General features: G+C 51.8%; 9 protein-coding genes across 9 annotated transcripts; 3 read left to right on the forward strand and 6 right to left on the reverse strand.

The window, feature by feature from the left end:
• Window positions 1-1,349: 1,349 nt before the first annotated feature.
• N7468_006655 (ferric reductase family protein) lies at window positions 1,350-3,351 on the reverse strand (the record flags this gene model as incomplete). The annotated part of the gene is made up of 5 exons (XM_058475951.1): window positions 1,350-2,277; window positions 2,335-2,433; window positions 2,487-2,738; window positions 2,789-3,154; window positions 3,218-3,351. The coding sequence occupies 5 exons, from the start codon at window positions 3,349-3,351 to the stop codon at window positions 1,350-1,352; spliced, it is 1,779 nt and encodes a 592-aa protein (XP_058328841.1).
• Window positions 3,352-4,573: 1,222 nt separating this feature from the next.
• N7468_006656 (uncharacterized protein) lies at window positions 4,574-5,453 on the forward strand (the record flags this gene model as incomplete). The annotated part of the gene is made up of 3 exons (XM_058475952.1): window positions 4,574-4,716; window positions 4,766-5,009; window positions 5,091-5,453. 3 exons carry the CDS (start codon window positions 4,574-4,576, stop codon window positions 5,451-5,453), a joined length of 750 nt encoding a protein of 249 aa, XP_058328842.1.
• A 499-nt stretch (window positions 5,454-5,952) lies between these two features.
• N7468_006657 (putative cysteine synthase B) lies at window positions 5,953-7,687 on the reverse strand (the record flags this gene model as incomplete). Its single annotated transcript, XM_058475953.1, has 3 exons — window positions 5,953-6,495; window positions 6,576-7,405; window positions 7,474-7,687. The coding sequence occupies 3 exons, from the start codon at window positions 7,685-7,687 to the stop codon at window positions 5,953-5,955; spliced, it is 1,587 nt and encodes a 528-aa protein (XP_058328843.1).
• Window positions 7,688-8,843: 1,156 nt separating this feature from the next.
• Window positions 8,844-10,906, forward strand: N7468_006658 (MDR family MFS transporter; the record flags this gene model as incomplete). Its single annotated transcript, XM_058475954.1, has 7 exons — window positions 8,844-8,978; window positions 9,049-9,182; window positions 9,256-10,049; window positions 10,105-10,294; window positions 10,341-10,406; window positions 10,472-10,525; window positions 10,582-10,906. 7 exons carry the CDS (start codon window positions 8,844-8,846, stop codon window positions 10,904-10,906), a joined length of 1,698 nt encoding a protein of 565 aa, XP_058328844.1.
• A 324-nt stretch (window positions 10,907-11,230) lies between these two features.
• Window positions 11,231-13,573, reverse strand: N7468_006659 (E3 ubiquitin-protein ligase; the record flags this gene model as incomplete). Its single annotated transcript, XM_058475955.1, has 1 exon — window positions 11,231-13,573. One exon carries the CDS (start codon window positions 13,571-13,573, stop codon window positions 11,231-11,233), a length of 2,343 nt encoding a protein of 780 aa, XP_058328845.1.
• Window positions 13,574-14,799: 1,226 nt separating this feature from the next.
• On the reverse strand, window positions 14,800-15,347 carry N7468_006660 (uncharacterized protein; the record flags this gene model as incomplete). Its single annotated transcript, XM_058475956.1, has 2 exons — window positions 14,800-14,841; window positions 14,925-15,347. 2 exons carry the CDS (start codon window positions 15,345-15,347, stop codon window positions 14,800-14,802), a joined length of 465 nt encoding a protein of 154 aa, XP_058328846.1.
• A 469-nt stretch (window positions 15,348-15,816) lies between these two features.
• mfp (putative peroxisomal multifunctional beta-oxidation protein (MFP)) lies at window positions 15,817-18,632 on the reverse strand (the record flags this gene model as incomplete). The annotated part of the gene is made up of 3 exons (XM_058475957.1): window positions 15,817-18,138; window positions 18,200-18,427; window positions 18,477-18,632. 3 exons carry the CDS (start codon window positions 18,630-18,632, stop codon window positions 15,817-15,819), a joined length of 2,706 nt encoding a protein of 901 aa, XP_058328847.1.
• Window positions 18,633-19,333: 701 nt separating this feature from the next.
• On the forward strand, window positions 19,334-20,567 carry N7468_006662 (TDA10 family protein; the record flags this gene model as incomplete). Its single annotated transcript, XM_058475958.1, has 5 exons — window positions 19,334-19,483; window positions 19,602-20,104; window positions 20,155-20,178; window positions 20,240-20,355; window positions 20,413-20,567. 5 exons carry the CDS (start codon window positions 19,334-19,336, stop codon window positions 20,565-20,567), a joined length of 948 nt encoding a protein of 315 aa, XP_058328848.1.
• Window positions 20,568-21,193: 626 nt separating this feature from the next.
• Window positions 21,194-21,550, reverse strand: N7468_006663 (uncharacterized protein; the record flags this gene model as incomplete). Its single annotated transcript, XM_058475959.1, has 1 exon — window positions 21,194-21,550. The coding sequence occupies one exon, from the start codon at window positions 21,548-21,550 to the stop codon at window positions 21,194-21,196; it is 357 nt and encodes a 118-aa protein (XP_058328849.1).
• Window positions 21,551-22,020: the final 470 nt, after the last annotated feature.

Here is a 22,020-nt window from a genome sequence, read left to right on the forward strand (position 1 = left end):
CAGGACATCATCAAGTTCAATGAACTCCGCCTCGAAGGTAATGAGGTTGTGGGGGAAGAGAGGGGGGGGGTTGAGTGGATCGCGCTCAGGTAGCTGGACTACCCTGACTAGATTGTCGGGGAGATGGAGAGGGGCACACAAATCAGTACGAATCAGTAGAACTTCGGAGGGGGAGGGATGGCTGGGATGTGGGACATGGACTTTTTGCCCTGGAAAGATCGCCGTAGAGATCGGACTCTTTGCTATCGTTTCGACGACTTTGGGATCTGGAATTCGGAGTCCCGGAGGACTTTGTAGGGTTCGATGATACATCATTCCATCTGCCTCTCGCTTTCCAGCTTTCCAGCTCTACAGCTCTACAGCTATACTACGTGTATAATAACACTGCCCCTGCAGCGCTCTCTGTTCGATATCCCAACCTCCGGGCCTTTTCTGGCGAATGGCTGATCTCGTGAGTGCCATGTCAGATTCGAATTTGGTTCGAAGATTGTTGGTCTCCTCGGCGACGTGTCGCCCCCAGATCGTCGCGTCATTGCATACCCAACTGAGCAACACAGCCTGGATGCCTAAGACCGTTTCCCCCCCCACTGATGGTTACTACCCTGTTTGTCAAAACTACCTTACATCTCCTAGAGCTCCGCCGCTCGGAAAATCGAGAGAAGCGGATGCGCATTAACGGTTGATACTCCCACAGGAATTGCCCTCAGCGCTTGGATCAAGGGCCCACTGCATCCAGGTCTCCAGTGGCTTGGGTTCAAGCCAACCTGAACCATCGAGCCCACTTTGGGGCGTCAAAAAATGGTTATGTAATTATCTGGTCACATGACTGCTCTGTATTATGTACACTCATACAGACCCGTGGACAGTTTCCTAGATGTGATTCATCACATTGGCTTTAGCTGCAAGGGTGCAGATTCTCGAATGCCCAAGGACCAGTGCAGCTCAAAGTGTCGAGTTGCTTCGACTGGCGCAGTGTCTAAACCAGGGGACTGAATCTTGTAATATAAAACTATCCCCCTAGGCCGGGGGGTCTTGTGAAGAGGCCATTGGCATTGCTAGTAGATAGCCAAAGAGGATGCATCGACCCTCAAATTGTTATATGAGCGGGTATCCTATGTACGCCGAAAAAACTTTTACAAAAAAAATAGAAGAAAAGCATGCAAATAGCAAAAAGTGGCGACTTAACTGCGTCGGTATCGGAAGCCACCCAAGCTCACCAACTAGTCAAATAGATGTCAGTGACTGATATCGATCTGGAAGAATATGAAGAGACATAACTTACGAAAATGGTTCTGAATGCAGATACACTTCCTCGACCTCGCCAGCCATAGCTCGCGTTTGAGCGGCCGCTACGGCATTCCGAGTATCATGAAGCATTGAAGCGGGTCCACAAACGAGAACTCCGATCCGTTGCTTCTTCCCCCGAAAGTCTCTTGGCTGTGGGCCATGGCGACCGTGCGAGCTAGGAGGCCTGGTATGTCGGGCCTCGCGTTGCGGTGAACGTTCAGGCTGAAGGACCCAGTAGTCGTGATCTCAGCCGGGGCCTTGGGGTTCTTTGCCGAACCGAGCGCCGGAGACGAAGCCGCCGATTCGAACGCGGCCGTGGTATGCACAGATACCGAGGTCTCGAAGCCAATCTCCGGGGCCGGCGAAAGTATGGTCGAATGGGAGAGGCGGGACTCGATCTCTGCGGTGTACCAGTCTGCCATGGCGGAGTCGCGAGTCGAAAAGACGACTTCCAAGTTTCGACGACCTTTGTGGGCTGGCTTCTCCCCAGTAGCTTCAAGCTCGGATAGGCGGAGGGCTTCGTCGACCATAGCCAACGAAAAACCACCACCCGAGCCACCGGCGATCACGAGGATGGTGTCGAACCGAGCCATGTTGTGTGCGCTGACACCTCCGTACGGGCCTTCGATAAAGATCTTCTTCGAGCAGCCTGGTTTTTTCTTGGCGAGGGCAGCGATTCTGCCAGTCACGCCACCACGCGGCTTGATGTAGAAGATCAATTCCGAGACCTTCCCTGTAGTCGCTGGGTCGTGGTAAACGGAGGAGATGGTGAAAGGGTGTGCGGTGAGAAGATGTAAGTCGGAAGTCAGGAATCGTACATAGACATGCTGACCGGGAGTCCAGTTGATGAAGGTTGGTACTGCGACGCGAACGAGACCACTGGGAAGTACTTCCAGAGTGGCTGTGTGAAGGCCATTGAGCAGAAACGTTCTGAAGTTTGCAGCCATCAAACTGAGCATGTAGATGACGCCTGACGCAATGAAGTAATCCCTGACACTTTGTTAGCAAGATGAAATTTGATATCTTCAAGGGATTATATTCGCATACCACGATGACAGTCGGAAATCGCAGTGGAAGAAGAAGAAGAGCACGAACACCAGCGCAGCGACCAAATGCGTGGCTTTGAAAAACTCATAAAAGCGATTTCTGTCAAAGATTAGCACAGGTTATGACAGTTTTCTAGGATCTCAACACCATACCGAATCGAAGGGAGTGACATGACCGTCAGATAGGTTTGCGCAAGGAGAGTCACGACCCCAGTCCAGTACACCATGTCGGTCTTCCATTTCTTCACCATATCTCCCTTCGAGATATGATATATGATGAAGGGGAAGGTATGAACCAATGCTAACACGAACATAGCATAGCTCAACCAGTGATGGAAGACCTGCAACTTTTCGTGTGGAACACCTGTACACGCAGTGATCAAATTCGCTTTCGTACTTAGAGCCCTGGTTAAGCATTAGAATCGGCAGTTGCAAAGTTGTGTGTAGTCTCCTACAATATGAAAGGCAGCAATGCCAAGGCCATCCACCCTGCGCGTGTAGCAATGGGTGGACTGCTACCGTAGGAGACCTCAGTAGGCCAGTAGTATGGTTTGGGCCCGAGTGTCATGGCGAAGAAGAATACGAAACCCACAACACCAAGCAATATGACCCCCAAAGATGGAGACCAGTAACGGAGAGTTGGGAGTCGATATCCTCGATATGCCAAGTAGCGAGACGCAGAGGTCGTCGCGCGCCAAACTCGAGTTCGCTTGATGCAGTCTGGGGCATAGCGGGTAAGGATATTGGCGATGGTGAAGACGCCGATGATAGCACAACAAAGGTAGATAGTGTTCAGGGAGTAAACCAGGTCGGCCTTGTACCTAAATTATAAGGAAACCCCCACATTAGCATCTGGCCAGGGAATCATCACCGAAATGATATACCAGAATCGCCAATGGCCTGTTTGATAAGCACACTGCTCAGGGTTCAGCTTGCACTTGAAATCACGTGAGGAATGAAGCATCACCGGCTTGGTGAGCCAGGGAATGCCTCGATGCATGTTGTTCATGTCCATCATGATGGGCGAGGTGCATCAAAGATATTCACTGGCCCGACCGGCTTGGTTGGACGTGTTCCACCACGTTCTGGGATGATGTAGGAATCAAGAACCAGCCCACAACTTGAACCCAAGAGACAGAAGAAGTCAAATAACGAGTGTGGGGATTGTGAAACTTGCTGAGGCCATTTGTTGCACCGAAAACGGGAATCGGTCCAACGATGACGGGGAGATGTCCAAGGGGTGACATTCCAGAAGGGCCCGGACGTTGGAGACTCTGCCGAGAAATGAGCCCCGTTTACTATGTCTCCCCTATCATATGCTTGCAGTACCTGCGTCTCCCTTCATCCTCCCTTCTGGGTCGAGCATATTTGAGCATGATCGCGTTGGCACGGTACTATATTAACTTTGGAAGTATAGAAGTTCCCTTTGGCTGCGGCTCCATCGCACTTTCCGCATTGGGACAGCCACCATGCTGCTTTTACCATCTTCTATGATACTTTCGTCTTGCAGGAGTTTCTTCATCTAGTATGCTGGCTATTATCTATACGATACCTGCTTATAACTATTCTGTTTGAAGAAAAAGTAATTTAATAAACGCGCCTTGGCAAACATGTCCACTCCTCCTGATTTGGAATGCATCATTACGAATATGAAACAAAAACCGGCGTCGCTAATATCACGTAATAATTGGGCTTCTAGAGCTGTCAATAGCGAAGCAATTGCCCTAGGTTGTCTGTTGCTCAACTTGAAGCTCGGCAATACCGCGCGCCACGGACAACGTGAAGGCGCCAAAAAGTACCTCGGCGTGAATAGAGCCTAACTGGATTTACTTCTATTTGATCCGAGGCAAAGAAAGAGCCAAATTCAGGCTCTAGACAAGGTTGTGGATGTCACGCTCTGTAGGTGGAATGCCGCTAATGGATCTGCGATGGCTGCCCAGAACCCGGACAGAACAATACCAACACTGACATATGCGACTACGGGCAAATGTTCTCCGAGAGCCACTTGTACACTTCAAGGAAGCCGAGCCGAGCGTGTGCAGTCTTTGCGCGTCAGATTAAGTCCGAGCTGTGGGAGGATCTCGAGGACACTAGGGAGCAAAAAGAAATTCGGACCGAGCTCGGACTTGATGCAAATCCGATAAATCTTGCGAGAAGCGCGGGGTCGCCCGATCGCGTCTTGAGTATCCTTTCTTATACTAATCGAACTAATATCCCTGCCAAAAGTGTGTGTCTGCAAAATGGCGTCTTACCCTTCTACTTCATGCTGCTACCAGGGCTTCAAGCACGAGGGGCAGCCGACCGGCGAGTTGTCTCGGCTGCAGGACTTCGAAGTCTATACCAGTTATCCCCCGGATAAATCGACCGAACATGCCATCTTAATGTAAGAAGCAAAATCTATCTTCCTGAATGCTTTCTCTGACTCAGAGCAGTCTGACGGATGTCACGGGCCATGGGACTCCCAATATTCAGCTCGTCGCTGATCAGTTTGCCGCGAACGGGTATCTCGTTATAGTCCCTGATTTGTTCTTTGGAGATCCAATTCCTTTGAACAGACCGGGCGACTTTGATATGCAGAAGTGGCGATCTGGGGGGGTATCACCCCGAGGGCAAATCCCACTTCCCCGAGACCGTGGATCCCATTGTCACGGCGAGCTTGGAGGCGCTCAAGACCAAGTATAACTCCAAGGTAAACCCTTCCCGGTCATCTATTCGTCTGTTCAGTTACGAACTTTCTTCGGTCCTGACACGAAGCAGAGGATTGGCCTCGTCGGCTACTGCTTTGGCGGCAAATACGTCGTTCGGCATCTACGGTCTGGAAAGGCTGATGTCGGCTATACTGCTCATCCATCGCACGTCGACGAGAGCGAGCTCAAGGAAATCCAAGGGCCGCTTGCTATTGCTGCCGCTGAAGACGATCATATATTCCCCGCCGAGAAGCGTCATCAGTCCGAAGCCATTCTCCGGGAGCTGGGGCTGCCCTACCAGGTGAACCTGTATAGTGGTGTCAAACATGGATTTGCAGTGCGCGGCGATCCCTCGGTTAAGCAGATTCGCTACGCCAAGCAGAGTGCTTTCCTGCAAGCTATTGAGTGGTTCGGAGAACACTTGAAAGAGTGAATCCTCCATATCTATGAAGCCCGAAGCGACGAGAAGCATGTTTTCCGTATAGAGCTGAATCTTGAACCCTGAACCTTGAATTACGCAATGGTAGACTATAAAACATCCCGTCGTAAAAGCAGCATCCCTCAATACACCGATACGGAGATCTCAGGAACCGGCCCTCCAAATCTACGGAACTGAGATCATGACTGCCGCGAGATACTACATCGTAAACTTTCCTCACAAACCACCTATCATTGTGATCTCATAACGTCGTATCTCACAAAGTAGGCTCAGCAAAGCCTAAAAGCCCAATCCCAAGCAATTTTGAATATAGCGCATATATACAATAAAAAAAGAAAAAAGAACAAAAGAAAAAACGAAAAAAAGAAAAAAAGAAAAAAAAAACTGAAAAGAGGAGAATAAGAAGACAAGGAGAGAAGAAGCTTCCGCATCAGGCCTAGCCACGCTCCCCCTACATTCCTCATCCCCCACTACCCGCATTCCCGATCGATCGTCAGTCAAGGGGCACCGCTGCAACAGAGACCGTCGCCGCAATTGGCTTCGACACGGACTCTGACATCCCCACAACCCCATTCCCAAGCCCCGCCTCGTAGGCCCGCAGCGCGTGGAGCCCGCCACGCACGCTATCCGCTTCGAGGCCCTTCGCCCGCAGCACGCTTGTTGCCACGCGCGCCGAGTCCCCGTTGTAGCACACGAGCAGGACGTGGTGCGGCTGCAGGTCAGCTAGGAGCTGTGGCTCGCTGAAGAGCTTTTCCAGCTCTCTCCACTGCGCTTCCAGGATGGTGGGGTCTGAGAACGGCGAGGGGGTGTGCGGGCCGGTGCTGGAGAGGGGCAGGTTGGTGGAAGAGGGGAGGTGCCAGGATGAGAAGTCTTCGGGGCGTCGGAGGTCGAGGACCAGGTGGTTGGGTTTCAGGGCGATGTCTTGGAGGGGTGTGGTGGAAAGGGGTCCAGTTGAGGTGTAGACGGTGGGGAGGACGTCGATAGCATCACGTTCCCAGGCTTCATCGTAGCGGTAGAGGTCGACTTTCGTGAGATACTGTTATAGACAGTTAGGATATTGATTCAGTAGCTGGAGGGTTAAGCAGATGGGCCTGGGGCCGTGTGTTCGTTGCATACCTCGTTCCGGATGGGAGGGAACTGCTCGGCGTTCAGCTTCTCGAAGTACTCGCCAATGTACTGGTATGGGAGATCGCAGCACAAGAAGACGGAATGGATCAAGCCATCAGGGCCGGCTAGCTCAGACAAGGTGCCCGCAGCCTTGCGCTTCTCCAGCATCTGGAACAAGCCCTGCAAGTTGAATCCTGAAGATGGACCGCACACGAGACCCTCTCGGCACAACTTGAGAGACCAAGTATATGAATCGGTGGAGCCCACTTCTTCGATGGTATCGACTGCATCTTTCCAAGGAAATTCAACGGGGCGCATCAGAGCAAAAGATCGAGGGCCAGGCACTCTGTCTCCCGCTGCCGTGCAGACGCCGAGCCTGTAGACAGAAGGCTTGACTTGTTTGAAGTATGTCCCGAGCCCGGTAAGGGTTCCTGAGGTTCCCATGCCGGCGCAGAGAACGTTGATCTCGGGCAGCTGCTTATAGATTTGGGGTCCTGTCCATCTGATATGTGACTGCCAATTCTTGTCGTTTTCGTATTGGTTAGGGTTGATGATAGACTCGGATTCTTGTGCTTGTCTGCGAGCATTTTGGATACCCCCACGCTCATCAAGGGGCTCCGGCTGAGAGGGACCGCCAAATAAGGTGATATCTAGGCCGAAAAATTGCATAAGCTTCAGCTTTGCGTCACTCGTCTTGTTACTCAAGAACGCGCGAGTATCGTTGATCCCGTGCATGACTCGGGCAACCATCGACATGGAAATCACCGTGGAACCGGAGCTGTACTCGATGATTCTGTTGGTCTTTTGTGGAACCACACTTGACTCGAGAAGATTCAAAGCTATTGAGGTTAGCCCGGGAAAAGGGTCTTTCGAGATAGTCCATCTATTGCCCCAGGGCATCTCGTACCTGGCATGGCTTTCACGTTATTCGCCGGGTGCATCGTCATCATCTTGGCATAGATCCTCACCCCATCATGGTAGTAAGGGTTGAGATATTCAGGTAGTTCTACCAGAGGGAGTGGGGGTTGACAATCAGGATCAAAGTATTTCTTCAGCGAATCTGCCCCGAAGTATACATTGCGTTCGTTCAAATTTTTTGTATCGTCAGAGATAGGCGCCATATTGACCGAATTCTGCGGTGCTCATGAACTTATAAATAGAAATTCTATACCGTATACTTTGGCGAAAAGAAACTCAAGCGAAGGAAAAGAGGGATGGGCGAATACAAATAGTCCAGGGCCAGGCGTTGTATGCATCAGAGCCCCCGCCCTCAGTTCAACCCGCAATTGGGCCCTCGGACACGGAAATCAGAGTGAAATAGAGGCAATATGCCCCACAGCTCCACCGAGATTCTTATACAGGTGCACGCTTATGTCTTTCCAAAGAGGGGCACGGGTTGCGGAAACGCTGTATGCGCCATAATTACCAGTGCTCCGTGTGCTATTCAAGCACGCACTGCCGTCAGCAGATCAAGTTAGGCCTCCGTTGAGATCTTGACCTGAAAAGCAAAGATCTCGCTATTGCAAAATTCAATGGCGAAGTTTTCCGAGGCTGTTTACAGGGAGGAGATTCGACGGAAACGGTACGATCGGCGGCGGCGATTCCTCTGAGATGTAGCATCTGCAGCGATTTGGGCCGAAACCTGGATGCCTCGATGATCACGGTTTTCTAGAACACAGTGGATTCACTGTTTCTAGGAAGGCTCTCGTGTTACTTTCCCTTCCAACAATCCCTATTCTCCTCAAAATACCTCGGGGTTTACCGTGTCCAAAAGCCCTACAAGGTCCTCTCGCATCCTTCCATGCCACGGGGCGGGTCATTTCGTGCAGGTTTGACACCAAGGTAGACTGAAAGGCCTCCAATAATCAATTCTCTTACTCATGGAGCCAACAAATTGCCTAATAAAGCCCCCAAAGGAGCAATACGGGTACCCTGAGGGCGTTTGAGCATGTTTACTTCGCGCTAAGTTTTAGCCGTGCAGATCGCCCTTGGCTGTCAAGATTCCGCATGCAAAATAGAGCCGATCGCTGCCGTTTCAGGACAAATCTGCTCGTTCTATGCACAGACGCTGAGAAAATGTGCTCAACTTAGAGCTCGCGATCGGATGGCTCCGAGAGTCCAGATGTGTCACTAAGCTGTTCTTCTTTTCTCCACGTCCTTGGTTCCAGAATCCCGGGGATTCCTGAAAAATTTATCCCCGGGGCTCAGCAGAGTGGCCCCTGAATGCCGCGATTGACTTGATTTCTTCGTTGCAAGCTATTGCGATTACAAGACAGCATGGCCGGGGTCGTTGAGGATAGACCAGGAAACGAGAGCTCCGATAGCTCCGAGGGCGCAGCCCCAGAGAAGAATGAGACCAAGATCACGTTCAACGAGCAGACAAACTATGTGCCCAAGAGGACAATCATCATTGTGAGTTGCGGAAGACCAGAAGCCAGCTTCCTATAGAAGCTTGATTCCGAGCTCTAACCACCATTTTCAGATCTTTTTAGCATGCTCGACGGTCGATCTCCTGGCATTGATGGACCAGACAACGCTAGCAGCGAGTCTGTACATTATCGCCAATGCCCTCGGCGGAAGCGACCAAGCCTCCTGGATCTCAGGAGGCTACTTCGTGTACGTGATTCAGCTGTTGTAACTCATATCCCTCTCGACAGAATGCTTATACGTCTTAAAAAAAACAAAACAGAACATCAACATGTTTTCAACTTCTATACGGCAAACTATCTGACATCTGGTCCCGAAAACACGTCCTCTTTGTCGGCTTAGCCATCTTCTTCATCGGCTCCCTCGGCGCCTCCCTCGCGCAAACAGTCACTCAGCTCATCGTCTTCCGAGCCCTCACCGGCGTCGGAGGCGGCGGACTAATGACCATCGCCCAGACGATCGTGAGCGACGTCGTCCCCCTCCGAGAAAGAGGGAAATACCAAGGCATTCTGGGTGCGGTAGTCGCTATATCCAACGGCATTGGGCCTGTCATCGGCGGTGCCCTAGCCTCTATCTCCCACGATTCCTGGAGGTGGATCTTTCGGCTGAATTTACCGCTGACGGTCTTTACGACGCTCTGCGTGTATTTCTTTATGCCGCTTCGCAAGGTCAAAGGCGATTGGAAGCTGAAGTTGAAGGCCGTGGACTTCGTCGGAGCATTGCTTGCGCTGGGTGGAACGGCTGTCTTGCTGCTGGGACTGAATTGGGGTGGCGGTGAGTATCGATGGGACTCAACTCATGTCATTGTGACTCTGGTGATTGGGTTTGTGGTCTCCGTTGTCTTTGTCATGTGGCAGTGGAAGGGCGCGTCTGTCCCGCTTGTGCCGATGCATATTTTCAAGTCGCGGATGGTGATCGGGGCGAGTTTAACGATGTTTATCAATGGGTGGAACTTCCTGGTGCAGGTTTACTATATACCAACTTTTTATCAGCTGGTGTTCAACTACTCGACCGTGAAGGCTGGAGCGATGCTGCTACCGGTGACGTTGATGCAAAGTATGAGCTCTGGACCCCTGGTGCATTGATGCTATGCTAATATTCTGATTTGCAGCTCTTAGCAGCACACTTTCAGGTCTCGTTGTCCACCGCATCGGCCGGTATAGGGAGTGCATCTTGCTCGGCTGGGTCATTTGGGCTGTGGGACTTGGCCTCTTCTCAACGCTGGGCCCACACTCAGGATTAGGGAAGCAGATCGGATATGGCCTCTTGACTGGCGTGGGAGTGGGAAACACTTTGCAGCCGTGAGTGATCACAATCTTGTATGTATGATTGGGCTGACATTTGTAGTGCTCTCATCGCAGTTCAGGCCGGTGTCGAGCGTCGAGATATGGCGGTCGTCACGGCCTTTCGGAAGTAAGTGAGATCCTTGACTTGGGTCTGAGATTACCACCCCTTTCGGAATTCTAACATCCAGAAAGCTTTGTTCGAAATCTCGGCGGAACCCTCGGGCTGGCGATTAGTGGAACAATCATGTAAGGGAATACGCCAGGACGAGCTACGCAAGGCCATCACTAATATTTGACTCCAGTAACAATCTCCTGGCATCGTCGATTTCGTCGCTTGATCTCGATGCGTCTGACTCGAAATCTCTCCTGTCGAGCCCTCAGACATTCTTGAAAAAGCAAAGTACCGAGGAAGCCGCGCATATTCGGAGCGTTTTGATACCTGCATACCAGAGAGGCTTCCGACTGATCTTTATTATCGGCGCCTCCCTAGCAGCGTTCGCTTTCTTCCTGGCATTTGCTCTCATGCCGCAACTTGGACTGAAGAGAGCCGATGATGATAAGCTCAAGGAGGAAGGGAAAAAGCGAGTAGAAGGGGCCCTCGACGAGGAAAAGCGGACAACGTCATGAGAATAGCCCGCTTACGTTCTTGCATAGGTAGTGGAATCATTGACGGTTTTGTAGAATAGATGGGGATGACTTATCTACTGGGATAAGGTTTGATAACAGATGTGGAGTCAAAAAGAAGATCAAATTCATGTATTAAAGAAGAGTAAAACGAAAGACCCGGTTCATCAAGAAAATGTCATATCAGTCGTGAAGTCGTGGCACCCACTATGCCCGTGCGAAACGAACCCATTCAGCTTGAATGGCTCGTCCTGATTTGCAGATCAAAAGCAACATCTCATAATAACGAGGGCAGAAAACGGGAAGAGCAAGAAATGCAGAACAGGCTCAGATATCCTCGATGACAACCACTTGTTCCACGATCCAGTTTACCAGATTTTGTCCTTCCAGTCTCCACCGTCCTTCTGTCCACACATCATAGAGCCAGTAATCCCAGGGCTTACCAGGAACCAGTTGGACATCCCATAGGGACTGAGGTGCGCGGCGAGTGGAATTATTATGGCCCTCATTTCCCATTGACAGATCCTGATTCACATTACGGAGAGCAAGTACAGACGAAGGCGCTTGAGAGCTCGAATTGCCCTGTCGGATAAGCCACTCGCGCTCAGCCTTTTCGCCCGCACGCCGGGCAACAAGTTCCTCGTCTTCGGCTTGGTAAAGGTCGCATTTGGTACATTCCGTGCAGCGAGAGCCGGGGTTTATTCGGAAATGCTCGCAGAAGTGCTTGTAGCCCTCCATTTCCTCGGGCTCGTCTTCGTCTAGCGCGTCCTCGTTGTTCTCCTCATCGACTGCCCCGTCAAAGAGTTCCGGCCCTTGCTGTCGAGGCCGTCGGTTACCGCGGCGGACTCTATTGGGATCGATGGGAGGACCGAGCGCTTTGCGGCATAGATAGCACATGGAGTAACCGCAAATGCAGGTCAGTTTATTGCAGCCAGAAGACTTGACGAACGAGAGGCTGCAGCGTGGACAGGTGCGTTTCACGGCAGCTGTACGAGCAGCTTCGATTGTTGCGCGCAAGTCAAGCAGCAATGGCTCGTGGCAGACATGTGGGTCGCGCCATGCCTTTTGGCATGTTAAACAGCTGGTTCGTTTACAGGTCGGGTTGGCGCATGTAAACCGCTTCGGCCGAGTCTTGAGACACAGGTTTTGGATGGCGTTTCGGAAGAGGGATGTGAGGAACAGAGGGTCAAAAATCAAGAGAACGAAGAAGGGGATGATCAATAAGGGTACAAGGTCGAGTAGGAGTGTGATCGTTGTAAGGGTCGGGAGTACGCCGGCATCTGTGCGAATACGCCAGCCAATGCCCCGATCCGAAGGATGATAGACCGGGTCCGCTTCGGCGTATGAGCAGAAGGGGCAACGTACAAGCTTCAACTGTGACTTCAGCAGCACCTCAGAGGCTAGCCTGTCTTCGAATTTGCTGTAGGTCTCCGACCCAGCCTTTCCAAGAAGAATGGCTTGGCGCACGATCTGGGGATGAAGGCGTCCATCACACGCACCAATAGACAGCGGAGCGAGGCATTTCAGCGTCGAGTGCTCCAGATCAACCGATTTCCCCCAGCCCTGGCCGAACAATGCTTCCTCAATCGTGCGCTGGATGCAGTTGTAGCAAATGATGTGGACATTCGCAGAGCAAGTGGCAATCTGCTCAAAAGTAACATCGGCAAAGCAGCACTCGCACTCGAACAAAGCGTTCACTGCCTCAGCTTCTTTCTCGTTCAGATCCGAAGCTACCTGGAAATCACCAGTTTCCTGCTCCTGGCGTCTACGCTGCAGCAGCGGAGCCACGATCATTGCATGTAATTCCTCATCCAGTTCACCGCACCCAGTGCCCTTAACGCGGGGAATCAGCTCCCCATCGGCACGGCGTTGCCATACCAGGAGCGGATGTTCTTCTCGATCCTTCTTTCGCTTGAAAGGTAGATAGCTGTTGAACGTAGCACGCCAGCTTTGACGCGAAAGGTCTCGTAGGGTCGGCCTGGCTCGAAGGTAACTGAAGTTGGCTTCTGCAAGAACAGCCTCGAGGGTGCTTTTATTCAGGGCACTGAATTCTTTCTGTAGGGCCGCTCGTACCGCAGCCTTATATTCAACCGAGCGAAACCGCTCGTCGAGAGGCACCAGACAATCTGCAGCGGCAGGATCGTGCTTATCGGTGCTGGAGCTGTGAGTATTCTGATCATCCTTCTCATCGTCGGCTTGTGGGATGCTCCAGCGTCCAGAAACCCATTTCTCCTTATGGCGCAGCAGTTGCTCCACGCATACTTGTAACCTACTCTCGCCATCGAAACGGAGCAGGAGCTCGCGGAACACTTCAATACGAATGTCAGGGAATACACGAACAAGCGTCTCCAGTGCAGCATTCAGTTCTTCTTGCTCATGCCTCCTCTCCTCCGCCTCATTATCGGGGACTTGCGAGCGGGTGCGGGAGGAGCTACTGCCGAAGGGGTTATTGCGGAGGGCTTCACTCAGCGTGGCAGATTGGGTGTTTGAAGAGGACGAGGGGACCGGGCTTGAGTTTCCGGCCCAAAGAGTAGGTCTCCAGGCATTTCGGCCGCTTGAGGAGCTGGAGGATGCGCCGCGATCACGAGATGCTGGTGTGTTGGCGTCCGCGGGGCGAGGAGGAGACGTGGAGGATTTAGAGAAGCCGGGGACTGACAGCGAGAGCACCATGTTGGAAAATGGCATGAAGCTACATTTCGGTGCCTCTCTCTTTCAGATGCTTTCTTTGTTGCGATCGAGTTGCAAGGAATGTCCAGGTGTTTGGTGCAGGTGAGTTACATAAGATTTGGCGGCTGCCTGAATCGAGACTCAAGGAGACCGCAGGATCCATGCGCCGAGAGTTCCAGAGGTTCAGGTCAGATTCCAACCATGTCTTGGATGCGCACATTGTCGATTTTCCGCGCGATTCCGTCACACACCTTTTTGTGCTTGCATGTTAGTTACATTGCGGAGCAAAGCCCTTACGCCGACCACTACATACCAGGGCTGCAGTCAGGGCTGCAGTCAGGGCTGCAGGAGGCGCAACACCAGAGACTCGGATATTATGAAGACCAATAGTTCTGAGCCAGACATACCATCATTTTCCTGTTAATACCGAAACCTCATAAGTTACCAGTAACAGGGATCCCTTGTACTACCAGTAGATGGTATAGGAGTTAAGAAGAAACCAGGGATTATGTTCAAGCCTCCGAATCTATATGCGCATGGCCGGAGTAGGCGCAAGGTCCATTTCTACCTGCCTTCGCTGGTGTTCCAAGGCCCATTTCCGGAATAAACCCCGTTCAGGTTTAATAAAGATTCGCCGGGAATTCAAGACTTAGACTCTTGCAATGTTGGAGCGAAGGTCTAGGAAATCAATCAAAATTAGAGTCACGTGCCAACTATAAGATGGACATTATAGACTTGCCACGCTTTCTAGCTGCCAGAACTTATTGCATCAAAAACACTGATCATTCTATGGCCCTTCAAGTGGCCCCAACCCATACGAGGGCCTGCAGATGCAATAACGCCGCCGGGTACAGTAAAGAAATGTCTAATTCTTCATTATATACATTAATATACAGGGAGTCAACATGATCCCATCCATCGCGTATGTATCAAGCACAGAAATGCTTTTCAGCCAACCGACCATATAAAACAACAATGCAGCCATGGATCCAACCATACAAATGGCCCAACGCTCCACACGATGCAATGTGCCAGAATACAGGCCACACGGGCCAACTCAAGCGAGGAAAACAGAACCTCTATGCAATGTCGTTCAAGAATGATAACCCAGCCGAACACCCCTTTTTTTTAGAAGAGATTGAATATGGGTATACCGTCGGAGAGACGAGAAGTCGGTGTCGAGACCGACAGTGAAAGATCGGGGGTGAGAAAGGAGCAGGGAGGTAGGTTTAAGCAAGAGCCGCGCCCTCTGTTTGAGGCACTGGAGGAAGCTATTGAAACGTCAAGTCAGACAAACGGTCACATATCCCATCCTCATACCCTCTTCCCAGAAGAGGCCCCAGACTCGACATACCTCAAGCTTGGTATTATCAGCCATAAGACGCTGGAACCCAATGCCCACGCCCTCGATCACACCCAAGAAAACAGCACACATAATCGCAGAGTTCCGAGCAGCCTTAACGCCGCCACGGACAGCTAGCGCACCACCAGTAAAGAAACCGGCAATGATAGCATTGTACGGGTCCTCCTTCTTGCGGATGCCCTTGATCGCACAGTCGAACGTCGAGAACAAGCCTCCCCACACACCGAAATTCCCGCCCAGCACGGGTGCGCGTGCCTTGATGGCTGTAAGGGCGCCTACCCGGCGCTCGCCGTAGGGACTGTTGCGGAATCCCTTGATGCCGTGCCAGACGGAGCCACCGATGGCGCCCATACAGAAGGCGCCGCCAAAGTCGCTGAGGGCTACCCAGGGGCAGGGGTCGCGTGAGTGATCCATTGTGTGTGAGACGACTGGTGGATGGACGAGATGGAGTGGGTCGGAGTGGAGGTGAGGGTGTGTTTCCTTTTAAAGAACTTTGTGAAGTGACACGATGAAAGGCACGGCGACGATAAGATAAAGCCGGGACTTGCTGGATTTTTTTTTTCACTCGGAAATCCCCGGGCGGAAATGCGGCACTGGAGGCTCGAGCTACATGAGTTGCATGGGGGCGGTGCGACCACAGGGATTTTCTTTGGCAGGATCGTAGCCATTTGCTGAGATGCCAATGCAGGTGACGAACATTCTACTGGAGGATTCGAAAATTTACCGGGCTATCTTTGGAAATGCATATCATTCATTTGCCAGGGGTTCCAACCAAACTAAGAAAAAAAAAAGTATTTACATACAAACAAAGAAGTCAGTCTGATGGGAAGGTGTCCCTAGTAAGCATGCCTTGGTATATCGTATCAAGAAGAACTCCCATATTTTACAGCTTAGCCTTAGCACCCTCCAGGAGCTCGGCACCAGCACCCGAAATAGCGGGCTTGCCAGTCTCGACAACGGTGGTCTGGAAGAGGACAGTGTTACCCTCCTTCCAGAGCTCAGTGCGCAGAGTCTGACCAGGCAGAACGACGCCAGCGAAGCGGACCTTCAGGTTCTTGAAGGCACCGTACTTGCCGAAGACGTGCTTGGCTGAGATACCGAGCGAGCAGAGGCCGTGCAAGATGGGGGTCTTGAACCCACCGACCTTGCTGAATTCAGGGTCGATGTGCAGAGGGTTACGGTCGCCGTTCAGACGGTACAGGGCAGCCTGGTCCTCGGAGGTCTTCTCCTCAACGACAGCGTCGGGCTGGCGCTTAGGAGCCTTGTATGCGGCCACAGCGCCCTTGGGACGAGCAGCAGTGGGCTTAGGAGAGCCACCGAAGCCACCGCTACCGCGGATGAAGACGGTAGACTCATTGTAGAACAGGTCCTCGCCGGTCTTAGCATCCTTGGTGGTGTACCCGATGATAACAAGCGCGGCGTTGCCCTTGTCGACCACGTCGACAAGCTTGGGGTAGGTCAAGGTGTTGGCAGCGGTGGGGATGGGGTACTTGCGGACTTCCAGGTATTGCTCGCCGTGGAGCAGCATCATGGGGGAGAAGTCCTTGACAAGCTCATCCAAGCTCCAAGGAGTAGCAGTGTTGAAGTAGGGGACCACACCGAAGGAAGGCAGAGGCTGGAAGTTGTCGTCGTTCTCGTAAACCAAAGGCAAGTCAGTGCGCTTAGCACCCAAACTCAGGTTGTAGAGGATCACGTCGCGGTCAACGTAGTTGAATTCAGTGCCCTCAGTAGTCACAGACTTGGCCTTCTCAATGGCCTTGATGTACTCGTTCTCACCACCCTTGGCGGCACCAGAACGGTTGTCCATGTTAGCCATGACACGGGAAGAGCCATCCTGGAAGTCTTCAGGGTGGTCGGCGCGGCCATCGTCGAAGTTGGTGATTTGCTTCCACTTCGCGACCACTTCCTCGGGGGTCAATGGGACATCCACAGGGAAGCCGTGGCCACCGGATCGTTGCCAGCGGGTGCGGCCGAACCAGCCACTACCACACTCGTAGAGACCCTTGGTTGAGGGCTCGGGAGCGAGGTCGGAGGTGAGGAGGACGACAAGAGGAGCAACGTAGTCAGGCTTGAAGGCCTGGACCATCTCCTCGGGCATGATGGTGCGGGTCATGTTGGTGCCAGCGTTAGGGGCAATGGTGTTGACCTTGATGTTGTACTTGGCACCCTCAACAGCAAGAGCACGAGAGAGACCCAGGATTCCAAGCTTAGCAGCAGCGTAGTTGGCCTGGCCGAAGTTACCGTAGATACCACTGGTGCTCGCAGTGTTCACGATACGACCGTACTTCTGCTTGAGGAAGTAGGGCCAAGCGGCCTTGGTGACCTTGTAGGTTCCGCGGAGGTGGACATTGATGACAGGGTTCCACAGGCTGTCATCCATGTTGGTAAAGGCCTTGTCACGAAGGATACCAGCGTTGTTGACCAGGATATCAATGCGGCCGAAAGCATCAATGGCAGACTTGATGACAGCGTCACCATCCTCGCACGAGGCCTTGTTACCAACGGCCTCACCACCAGCCTTCTTGATCTCAGCGACCACGGGCTCTGGGTCAACCAGATCGTTGACCACGACCTTAGCGCCATACTTCGCATACAGTAAACAGTACTGACGGCCAAGACCGTTACCACCACCAGTGACAAGAGCAACCTTACCCTTGAAGTCAGGCTCCTGGGCCTTAGGAGCGCTAGGAAGCTTAATACCCTCTTCCAAGAGGCCCATAAAGTCAGCAGGTCCAGTGGGGTATTCAGGCTTGGAGAAGTCGTTGACGTCGGCCCACTTCGCAGCAATAGCACCAGGGGTTAAGGTGTCATCGGTCTTCAAGAGAGCACCCTTAGCACGCTCCCAGCGGAGCTTGGCCACAGCACCAGCGCCGACTTCATAGATACCACCGGTCTCGGTGGTGTTGGACGAGTGGACGAGCGCTGCGACAACAGGCACAACCCACTCGGGCTTGAGGTTCTCGAGCACATCTGGGGGCATGATAGTGGCAGTCATACGACTGGCAGCAATGGGAGCAATGGCATTGGCGATGATGTTGTACTTAGCACCCTCCTTAGCCAAGGTCTCCGTGAAACCAACCTGGCCCAACTTGGCAGCGGAGTAGTTGGCCTGGCCGAAGTTACCGAAGAGACCAGCAGCCGAAGAGGTGTTGATGATACGACCGAACTTTTGCTTGCGGAAATGAGGCCAGGCGGCACGAGCAGTCTATCAATACATATTATTAGTCGGGTTTCCCTCTCTTGGGCTTTGAAAAATAGTTGCATACCTTGTAAGCTCCGTAAGTGTGCACCCGGTTGATCAGGTCCCAGTCCTCGTCCTTCATGTTCTTAAAGCTGACATCGCGCAGAATACCGGCGTTGTTCAAGAGGATATCAACACGGCCGAAGTTCTTGATGGCAGTATCAATGATAGCCTCGCCATTCTCGACGCTGTCGTAGTTCGCGACCGCCTTGCCGCCGGCAGCGCGAATCTCGTCAACCACGACATCAGCAGCCTGCGAGAGGTTAGAAGGGTCGCATTTAATTGACAGAATGGTTACGTACCTTGGAGGACTTGCCCTCGCCGGAGTGAGAGCCACCGAGGTCGTTGACCACGATGTTGGCGCCCCTTGAGGCAAAGAAGAGAGCATATGCCTTCCCCAAGCCACCGCCGGCGCCGGTGACAACGACAGTCTGATTATCAAAGCGTAATTCGGACATGATGTGCAAAGTCCAACCAGTCCAGACTATTTGGTTCAAGGGACTAGAAGTTGGAGGGAAAAAAGGAGGAGGGAGGGGAGGTTTAAAGACCAAATTCCCCAGCTCGGTAGAGCTGGAGGGACCTCGGCACGTTCGACGGTAACAAATGGGGGGCGTAATTTTGGTACGGGAAGCAAATCGTGGCAGATGCAAATGATTTCACATGCCGGCTGCAGCTCTCTCACAAGCAAACCCTTGATTTTCGATTGCTGCAAATGAGAACCCCAGGAACAGATACCTTAGCTATTGTGTACCGCTTCTAACCGGACCACGATCTCAGGTCCCCTGCTTGCCATTATCCTCGAGTCGCCGTATCCCAGCTGTGGTACCGAGTACCGTGCTGACTCAGGCATGTGACAGCCGACGTCATCACACTGCACGTATTGTGTAACGGTGTACGGAGTACGGGGTATAATAATCAATAATCCGGAGGTGCCTTTTTTAAGTACGCAGTATATTACCATTCTAGTCGATTTGAATCGAGCAGATAGAATAGGCTTCCTGTATGAACCCTCGAAGGAGCCTGGTCCTGATAGGCTCTCCACCTTTCGCCCGAGAATGTCGGGCGATTCCCCGGATTATGAAACCCCCAGATTTCTGCCGCTCAGCGGAACACCGAATAAATAAGAGAGCCCTTCCCTAGAGGCACCAGTTTATCCCCCATGGCGATTATAGACGACAAATCACAGTACTGTATCCCATTCCTCCTCGAGCGCCTGCGCATCCATAAGGAGCGGCACGGCAACTCGGACGGTACCCCACCATTCTTCTTGGGGCTCAATGGCGTGCAGGGAGCCGGCAAGACCGTCCTGGTAAGTCGGCCCAGACCCGTAACCTCGGAATAAAACATGCTCGGCTGTCCCCCAATCGCGCATTATGATAACTGATCGTTCCCCGAGCTTGATGGGCTGATGCTGTCAATTCTTGTAGGTGTCGACCCTGTATGAAACTCTTCGTTCGGAACCTTATTCGCTCGATGTAGCGACCTTGTCACTTGACGATCTCTACCTGACCCATGCCGATCAAGTCGCGCTCGCACAAGCCAACCCGACAAACCCTCTACTGCAGCACCGGGGGCAACCTTCGACGCATGACTTAGCGCTGGCGGAGAAAGTTTTCGCTTCGCTAGCGGCTGAGCAGCCGACGGCGATTCCGCAGTATGACAAATCGGCATTTGCCGGCCAGGGAGATCGGGTGCCCGAATTCCGATGGCCAGTGGTGAACAAGGAAGGGCAACCTAAAGTCAAGGTTGTAATCTTCGAGGGTTGGTGTGTCGGTTTCCGGCCCCGGGACGATCAGACCCTTCGTTCTCTATGGGAGGCTGCAGTGCGGCAAAAAGAAGCGGGCAATTATCAAGGTCGACTGGGCCATGTTAAATTCGAGGATGTCCAAGCTGTCAATGATGCATTGAAGCGATACGACTCGTTGACTGAGTAAGCTCCTAGTGTCCCAATATGCCCCTTCCTGACTGACTGGATAACAGTAAACTTGATGCACTGGTTCACATGTAAGCAATATACCTTGACCTATAGTTGCTGTTAGTCAAATTTGCTTACAATAGTTCCCAGTGACGCCCAAGATCTACGCTTCGTCTACGAATGGCGGCAAGAACAGGAGCGTACTCTGAAGGCAACCAAAGGCACTGGCATGACAGAAGAACAGGTCAATCACTTTGTGGATGGATGTACGTACGCGTCTATGAAGGTCATTCGACTTGAACTTAGCTGACTCCATCATGCAGATTACCCATCGTATGAGCTTTTCACGGAGACACTTCGGAATGGAGCTTTCAAACCGACAGCTCAGGTGTCCTCAGCCACGGCAGACTGGCAGGGAAGGCAACTGCGGTTGGTAGTGGATCGTAACCGAAAAGTACAAGAAGTAATCCAGATCTGATGGACTTGATGTTCTCATGATTATCTTAGATATGAATGCTATGGATATGGATTGACAATGACTCTAGTGTGGGCTTGAGATGTTTCTGGGGGCGGACTATTCATGAAATGAACGACACAGCCCCGTTTCAGGCATACTCAAATTTTGATCATATCTACTGTCTCGCTGCTCTGTTGCTCTAACGGACAAGGGTTCTACCCTCACTGCATTTCAGCTCCTAGTAGAAACGCTGAGCATGCATGGTACAACGCAAGGATCATTGAATCTAATGCAATATTGATTCTCGTAGAAATCTTGTCAGGGCCGGCCCTAATAAACTGACGAATACTACTGTACTTGCTAAGATTGACCTGACTTTCAAGGTTGCGGTCAATCCCAAGTGCTACTTAGTAGACTGGCTTGTTAGTGCCTGAACAGCCAACTTTACTATGACTCCTAACTTCTCCATATTATCTTCCTTTTCTCTTCTGTCTTTTGGTATCCTCCGCTGCCGGTCCGGTCTCTGTCTCGCAGGTAGCAAGAGAGAGTCCTCTCCAAAACGCCTTCAGGCAATTCATCCAGGCACTTACTGCATGCCAAGCCAATGTTCCTCTGGGCTCTTGAGAGCAAATAGTATATCCGAGCCATCAGAAGACATTCCCGTTCAGGCGACATTCCATATTAGGCGGGAACAAGCCAGAGTTCTTAAATTTGTAAGTGAGGACACAGTATGAGAACCAAAGCCCGCCGATAACAATGTATGCCCCAATGAGCCATTTGTTCATGAAGAGAACTTTCAACTCTTCCATGCCAGTGCTCCCTCCACTTCGAAGGAATGCGACGCCTCCGACAAGGAGTGCACCGCATATAAAGAACATAGTAATGAATAGCGCGCCGACAAAGACTTCCATCAAAAGGACGCCGACCGAAACTAACAAGAGGAGGAGGTCGATGATGTGGACGACCTGTCCAAGGCGTTCGCCGATTGATGAGCTGGCGATCATGGTGAATGTATCAGCTGTCTCTTGTTATCGGCTCTAGAAGGTTCGAGGTATCATGTGCAGCTGGAAAGATCTCATGCCAGTGGCAATGTCTTTACTGTCGGAGGTTGAGACTCTTAAGCTTCGAGGCAGGCTTTGATCTTGTTTGTCTGTGGTGCGAATTCAATGGTGACAATATGAAGTTTAAGTAGTCTAGTGTGCTGCGCTTCCGCAGCACCATATGAATAAGCGACACAAAGCATGCCTCAACAAAGACATCCGGAATTGAATATGTCCCTGATGCTGATTGTAGAGCCTTATTCTAAACACGGGCTTTAAACTGGCCCTTGGTCTCCAGGGTTAGAACAATCAGACTGATGAAACATTGCTATGTCCAATAATGAACAAGAAACAGCGTATGGAAGGTTTCACTCCTTCGACTGCGCAGGGTCCCTTTGTCTAATAACTTGAGAGAAATGACTATTCTGGGACAT

Source organism: Penicillium chermesinum, assembly GCF_028974085.1.
Source record: "Penicillium chermesinum strain IBT 19713 chromosome Unknown utg000005l:1.0-4115287.0:1.0-4118363.0, whole genome shotgun sequence".
NCBI classification, from domain to species: domain Eukaryota; kingdom Fungi; phylum Ascomycota; class Eurotiomycetes; order Eurotiales; family Aspergillaceae; genus Penicillium; species Penicillium chermesinum.